At 46.4% G+C, this 7,509-nt stretch overlaps 1 protein-coding gene across 2 annotated transcripts; it reads left to right on the top strand.

The window, feature by feature from the left end:
* The first annotated feature begins 229 nt into the window (after window positions 1-229).
* Window positions 230-5,501, top strand: LOC147639516 (uncharacterized). Of its 2 annotated transcripts, none has more exons than XM_086792213.1 (5): window positions 230-1,004; window positions 1,473-1,534; window positions 1,625-1,752; window positions 1,883-2,741; window positions 2,906-5,501. In XM_086792213.1, the coding sequence occupies exons 1-5, from the start codon at window positions 668-670 to the stop codon at window positions 4,886-4,888; spliced, it is 3,369 nt and encodes a 1,122-aa protein (XP_086648339.1). In that variant the 5' UTR covers window positions 230-667; the 3' UTR covers window positions 4,889-5,501. The 2 variants fall into 2 exon arrangements, with proteins under 2 accessions (XP_086648339.1, XP_086648345.1); XM_086792219.1 differs by having other exon boundaries at window positions 315-1,004; window positions 1,631-1,752.
* Window positions 5,502-7,509: the final 2,008 nt, after the last annotated feature.

Here is a 7,509-nt window from a genome sequence, read left to right as displayed (position 1 = left end):
AGGTAGGAATGCAAAAGGTTTTGCAAAAGGAAAGCCATGGAGATGAGTAGATGGAAACAACAATGAAATAAGGGTTTTGAGAGGAAGATTGTGTGACACTTGGTTTAATTATCGTGTGCTCTCTTTGTAAGCCTTCTCAGTATGTTGTAGCGTACATATGGAAGTCTTTCTATGGTCAGTGAAGGGGTAGAGGCATAAGTCTAGGCCTAGGATGAGAGAGTGTGCCTCATGTAGAGGGGAACACAAAGGATATGGGGTGCTTATGACCAAGATAATTAAAGAAGGTTAAAACACCATTGTAAAATGTATATATTAAAATTTAAGACGGTTTAGTATTTTCATCTTCGTCGTCTTTGCAGAATTGAAGAGGTTTTGGACTTGCTAATCCACTGCAAAATCAACGCTAGGGTTTATGCCGGCTTCATCAGAGATGGCCTTTTGAAGCTCCACGGAGTTGCAACCAAGCTTTTATCGTCCTCAACGATCATCGGCTTTCCGTGGAGTCCTATTAGGGTTCTTGCCATACCCAAATTCATCGGCATCTGCGTAGAGTTTCCTTCCATTGCCACGTGCTCAACTCTGCCTAGGAGTCTGTAGCTTCCCTTTCCGGCCATATTCGCTCTCTCATAGCCAGGCTTTTTAAAGCTCTCCAGCGAGGAGGTCGTCCATGGCCTCCTACCCTCTACGAGATCGGCCGCCGCTGCCAGCCATAACCAGTCGAGACAGTTTAACAGCGACAACAGGCGCATTGCAGGTGCGAGGAGGTAGAGCTGGGGATGCAGGAGGAGGGCCATCAAATGAAGGTGTTGGATACTCAGGTGCGGGTGGGAAGCTACGCTCATCCCGTCCAGCTCTGGGCAAGAAGAAACCCTACGATCGCCCTTCTTCTTCTGGTGGCCACGCTGCTGCACCTTCCATCCCTTCCCGGTTGGTGGATTCTGCCTCTCGTCTGTTTTCTTCCTTCTTCAATCGCCGCCTGACCCCAGCAATCGGCAATGGCATCGGTATGTGAAGCTTCTTCCTTCTCTTGTTTGGTTCTTCTTGAAACCCACTTCTGTGGAGAAGATTTTTGACATCTGCCCATGTTGAAAACGCTCATGTTGTTCTTAAAGTACTTCTGATTCAATTATAGAAACATTTCGAGGGACTTTACACGGACGAGTGAAACAATGAGATGGATAGGGATGCTCCCCGTGTAAACTTCAAGGCTATAGGATTTGCCAGGAAGGTGATGAGAGGGGGGGTTGGTGCACATGATCACTGGGGTGAGCACATAGAGTCTTTTGGTCCCAAATCCTAGAGCACATTTGAACCCAGCAGGAAGGAGTATTTCCAATCATAGAGCACAAGCGATCCTAAAAACTAGATTCTCCACAATCCTGTGCCTGTGGAGAAGTAACTTTGAAGTAAATCATCTGTAGACCCGATGGCATCAAGTGTCAACTCAGTGGTTCTTACTTGGGATTGTGCAGTTGGAATGGGTGCTGCAGAAGAGGAGCATGAAGGGGATTTTCTAGAACCTCCTGCGAAGAATGTAGGTCCTCTTCTTGCAGGTCATTTTTACGAGTTCCGATTCTTCAATGATCCTTCATCTGGACATGAATGCTGTTGATACCTTGTTTAGTTGCAGGATAAGCAGGATGCATCTCTCTATCAAGGACCAGCTTTGGATGTAAGCTGTGCAGGAACTGAAAGGAAGGATTTGGATCTGGCTCAAGTCGAAGGAATTCTCAAACGGCAGCTTTGGTCCAGGTACTGATCTGATGTTTAATTCGGCTGTTTGTACTTGAAGATGAAATGAATTACCTTGTGGATGATTCTAGGGGAAACATAATAGGAGAAACTTTAAGTCAGGCTGAAATTGTCAATGTGCTTTTGTCAGGGAGCAAGTGAATCGATTGACAGAAGTTTTGCAGACTTGTGTGCATGAAACCAATGCAGTCAGTCCAAATGCAGAAGCCCAGAGGTGGCGAGAGCAGATTAAGAAAGGTCGAGTTGAGTTCAATCCAGTTGAAGTTGCCAGAGCTTATATGGGAGAGCATACGACAAGGACTTCTGGAGTAGTGTCCTCCTTTCGGAGCACCCCTTACCCATATGACGGAGTTGCTGGGCCTTCTTCAGGAAGTGGACTTGTAGAGGACAATCATAGAAGTTCTCCTGGGCTGACAAGGACCCGAACCCCTGCTGACGCTCGAATGCCCAAAAGACGGTTCATTGCAGACGATGATGATGATGTCTCAAGGGGGCCCCCAATCAGGAGGGTTCGGCAGAAGATGACATTGGTAACAAATACAAGTCCATACATAAGGCAAGTGACTGCAGCAAGTGGGCCTCTTCGAACATCTACTGCACCACCCTTACAATCTAGCCAGAAACCTGGGAAAAAAATGGAGGTATTGGAGAAGCTGACCCCGTCTTCTAAAGGGAAGTCTAAGGAAGAGCCTGAAGTGGCTACAGGAAAATGTCAAATTGAGCAGGCCCCTGAATCCTCAAAAGTGAGGGAAACCCTTGAAACATTAGAAGTGAGGGAAAAAGAGATTCTAGCAATCAAAGAATCTCCTGTGCTGCCAACATCCATTGAGCCAGGTCTTTCCAGTGGTCAGCCAGCTTTTGAAGCTGCAGCTCCTGCTGAATCTGAAGCCATTGGGAAGTTTGCTCCAGGGTCATCAACAACAATTCCTGGATTGCCCATTATTATACCAGAGAGGACCAAGGGATTCCGGATGAGTGCCGTTTTTGAGGTGGGTGGCATTAATACTGCGTACCCGATTTTTGGTAATATCCTTAGTGTCTTTTGTCTATGGGGTGTTTTTGACAGTCTCACTCATTTGATGCAAGAAATTTGTTCATAGTATCCTTAGTGTCTGTTGGGTGTTTTTGACATTTTCTTACTCATTCAATGCAGGAATCAGACGATGAAAGTGAGCTACAAATCAAGGCACTGACTTCAAGTGAAGCACAGAAGCCTGCAGTACTTTCCATTTCCAAAGAAACTTTACAATCAGCTACCATTAAGTTGTCTTTCTCACTCATGCCTGCGGCTGCACCTTTAACCACTGAATCCAGTAGATTGCATGCAGCTCCATCACCACTTACATGTTTATCTGACACCATGCCATCCATGGTTACTCATGTAGAAAATTCAACTGCATCTTTGCCAACCATGAAGCCTTTTCCAGCTTTCTCTTTTCCGCCTGCTGTCATGGAAAGAGGATCACCACTGTTAAATGTCTCTTCGGCAACAGCCTTAGCACCTTCATCAGTTCATTTGTTAACGTCTCCAGTATCAACTTCACCAGCAACATCAACGCCATTGCCAGCTGCAGCAGTAGCAGTAGCAGTTTCAACCCCAGTATCAGAATCAGCTTCACCAACAGCTGGAGCAGCACCATCACCATCACCACCACCACCAGCAACTGCATCCCAACCGCCATCACTGGCAGCAGAAACAACAACTGCTGAAGTGACAGCACTAGTAGCAAGGGGTGCTCCACCAGTGGTTACAGCACCAGCAGCAGCAGCAACGCAACCAGTATTGGTATCATCAGCTGCAGCAGTGTCATCAGCAGGTACAGCTTCACCATCTGCTGCTGTATCTGTGGCAGCACCTGTGGCTGTAGTTCTCCCAGCAGCTATGGGTGCATCACTGCCCACAACTTCAACTCCTGGACGAGTGTCACCAGACACTGCTACAACCATTGATGGTTTTTTCGAGGCTGAAAACAGAGGCACCCTGGCAACTGAAAGCCCAGGTGCTGACAGGCCGGCTGAAATGGATACAATGGCAACAGATCCCATGACAGACGAGCCAGACACTTCAACTGTTTCTTCATCTGCTCCTGCTTTCTCCTTTGGGTCAGCACCTACTGCCGCATCGACATCATCTGGTCATGCACTGTCATTTGGTGCAGGTGTCGAATCATCCACTCCCTCCACTTTCTTGTTTGCCATGCAGTCATCAAGCTCTTCTGCGTCATGTTTGTCTCCCAATTTCACATTTGGCAGCCAGTCAAGTACTTCACCTGCTGGACAACTGTTTACATTTGGAGCTCCTGCCACTTCATCACCAGCTAATCCATTTTCCCTATCAAGAGCAGCTAATTTGAAACCTGCTTTCTCATTTGGGTCATCTGCAGCTACTTCAGCAACACCTATTTTCACAGCTACATCATCTGCACCTCCGAGTTTTCCAGCAACACCAGCTGTACCATCCTCTTTTCCGTTTGGCATGCATGCAGCTTCATCTCCTTTGACAAGTTCAACTTTAGGGTTTGGAGCACAGATGACACCAACAGCTAGTGCATTTGCTAGTACAGGAGCTGCAAATTCTTCTCCTGCTTTTACATTTTTGGCCTCTCCTGCATCGTCTGCAACACCTTCATTCCCATTTGGGGTAGGTGTTGGCACGTCTATGTCCTCTGGCTCTTCGTTTGCAGGGCAGTCCTACACATTTGGGGGACAGCCCTCTCCTGTAGCAGCTAATCCATTCGCTTCAAGTGGAGCTTCAAACTCGGCTCCTTTTCAATTTGCATCTCCTGCTACAACATCAACACAGTCAGCTTTTTCATTCGGGGCCAATGCTGTTTCAACACCATCATCTACTTTTGCTTTTGGAGCACAACCAGCGGCCTCACCAGTCCCTTTCACATTTGGGGGTCAGTCTGGTGCCTCATCTGGTGGGCAGCCATTTGGATTTGGAGGGCAGCCTACAATTCCAGCACAAAACCCTTTCTCTTCATCTGCCCCTGCTCAAAGCCTTTTTCCTTCATCAGGTGCCCCGGGGGTTGACTTTGCTGGAGGGTTTGCTTTAGGTGCAACTGGTGGTGAGAAAAGTGGCAGGAAGTACATCAAAGCAAAGAGGATAGGAGGTGCCAAGAGAGGAAAGTAGTTTTTCTTGATTTGTGACTGAGGCCTTTTGGATCATTGTCCTTACTGGGAAGATAGCATTCAGAAGCTGTCACATCATCTTGGAAAAGCTCTATTGAAGGCTGAAGTTGTGTATGCAGAGACTTCAAGGTCTAGTTTTTGGTCTCTTGGCAGTGCAGGATGAGTGGTGTCTCATCTATGGTAACTAAGATGCTGTGCAGAAGCTTCCCATGAAGAGTGAATGCCTGGTTGGGATTAAGTTGCAGAAAGGTGAACCGGGATTGAGGACGTCCTGAAGTTGGAGCAAGTTCTACCCTTCCATAGAAATGGAGCCTGAGTGGAAGGCAAGTGTGATGCCTGAGCAGCGTTGCTTCCCCCCACTCCCACCCCGCCCCCGTCCCTTGATTTTTCACCTGATTAGAGTCCCTATCATTTTAGGTTCTGCTTGTGAAGGTTTCCTAGGTTTGAGGGTTTCTAGATGGGTTTTTTCTGTGCAAGCTCACAGCTGTGTTTCTCTATGCTTGAAATTCAAATAATGTTAAGAAATGTAATTCGTTTCAATAATGCCTGTTGAGCACAACAGGATAAACATTATTTGTTGTTTTGTTGTATAGAGCACTGTCAGATCTTTTCTACTCAGTATAGAGCAGTGTCAGATCTTTTCCACTCATGAATTTCAGATAATTAGTTCTTTTTGCATGGGACTTGCTTCTGTCTCATCTTTTTGAGAATTCCAGTGCCATATGCATTTCTCCCATTCCACTAGTGGAGATCAAGTGCCTATTTGAGCTCTGAAAGAGGAGATGGCTTTGAGCTCTGGGAAGGATATCACGTGTTGTAAGAAGGTGGCTCTCAGCCTGGGTGAATGGGTGGGGTTTTAATGCCGGGATTGTACTGCTAGGGGCACTAAGTGAGGTGTTTAGCTTTGTTTCATCTTCTGATTCTGCTTGGATCACTAGGTTCTTCTCCACCCATCGTGTAGAGTCATTTTTTGTACGCTTTTTGGCTTTTGCTGCATTGCCTCAAAATGAACCGAGTAGGGGCGGGAGGCAAGAAGCAGCCAGCACATAGTCACCATTAGCTTCTGTGAGGCAAGGAGAAGCCAGTAGATAGCCGTGATCTCAGTAGCTAACGTATGGGATACAATCCTGGTCTTAATGAAACCACCACAAGGCAGGGCAGGAATCAAATGCTGACTGATGGCCTTGAGCTCTGGGAAAAACAGAAGGTTGGCACATCAACAAAAGGTCATGTATTGCCTAAAAACAAACCACTGGCCATGGCTGTAGGAGGCAAGAAGCAGCCATCACACAGCACATAGCCAGGATCACGGTAGCTGACTTGTGGGAGACATCCTGGGCTCGATGAAACCACTACAATGCAGGGCAGGAATCAAGTGCTGGCAAGTGGGGCAGAACAGCAAACAGGTAGCCAGATTGCTCCCTATCCAAAAATATCCCTTGAAGGCTAGCATATGAGTTGTAGCAACCTTTATTGAGACAAGGAGAAGCCAGCACACAGCCATGATCTCAGTAGCTCACCTGTGGGAGACATCCTGGGTCCAATGAAACCACTGCAAAGCAGGGCAGGAATCAAGTGCTTAAGTGGGGCAAAGAACAGCAAACAGGTAGCCAGATTGCTTCATATCTAAATATATCCCTTGAAGGCTAGTATACAAGTCGTTCTGCTACAATGGGGTATTGTCTGTTCTTGATCTTAACATTTGAGCTAGTGATATCTTGATTGGGTGTCCAAGTGCGTTTCCTAGGTTAAATCCCAAACATTGATGAATTAGAGAATTGATGCTGGGAGTACATTTCTGCTTGGAAAATGAGAAGCGGTGGGAGCCATGACCCATTTTCCAAGAGGAGAAAGGACAAGAATCGTCCATTCTCTACAAACTGGCCATGACACCGACGCACTGACAGGAGGGGACATTTGATACTGACAGATTAGCTCTTCAGGCCTGACACTGACACCGAAAGGAAAGGAAATGATGCCAGATCAGCTTTTGCAAGAAAATAACATAATGCTGGACCAGTTAATGAGATGAAGGTTTCCATTTTTTAAAGTAGGCTGATTCAATGGTGGAGTTGGTTTTTTTTCTTTGAGGACAGCTTGGTGAAATAAGGCAAGACAAGTACTAGTGAAATTGGATTTGATATGAAAGAATGAAACCAATGCTGCCAGTCCTGCTTCATAGCCATTTGGAACCTCAAATTGGCCGACCTTTCGCTTGACAGTGTCACTGCCCCGGTCTTGTCATGGTGGCAAAATTGTGCCCAATTTGAAGAGATGTTGACGAACAGGTGTAAATAGGGTCTACTTGTTACCTGATTAATACAAGGTTTGACACATACCAGCCACCGCACTGTCATCTTCCCAATGGTTATTGTGCATGCCAATGATTGGACAGCTCATAGTGAAAAGCTCCAAAATCATTAGCCCTGTTGGTGGCCTTGCTGATTGTCTTCCTTGATCTTGAGTGGACAGCTCATAGTGAAAAGCTCCAAAATCATTATAAATAATGTAAGCCCTGTTGGTGGCCTTGCTGATTGTCTTCCTTGATCTTGAGTCACCATCATCAACATGAGGATTGAAACTTGAAGCATGCTGCTTTATCACAACTGCACCTTGCTTAGC

Source organism: Cibotium barometz, chromosome 4, assembly GCF_041138505.1.
Source record: "Cibotium barometz isolate CiBa-2024 chromosome 4, ASM4113850v1, whole genome shotgun sequence".
Lineage (NCBI taxonomy): Eukaryota > Viridiplantae > Streptophyta > Polypodiopsida > Cyatheales > Cibotiaceae > Cibotium > Cibotium barometz.
The sequence above is the reverse complement of the archived record's forward strand: the minus strand, read 5'-3'. Positions and strand labels throughout refer to the sequence as shown.

Coding starts and splice junctions, on each gene's coding strand:
- LOC147639516 (XM_086792213.1), top strand. CDS start 668: ATGGCCTCCTACCCTCTACGAGATCGGCCGCCGCTGCCAGCCATAACC. Junction 1,005..1,472: donor AGCAATCGGCAATGGCATCG/GTATGTGAAGCT, acceptor GGGATTGTGCAG/TTGGAATGGGTGCTGCAGAA. Junction 1,535..1,624: donor TAGAACCTCCTGCGAAGAAT/GTAGGTCCTCTT, acceptor TACCTTGTTTAG/TTGCAGGATAAGCAGGATGC.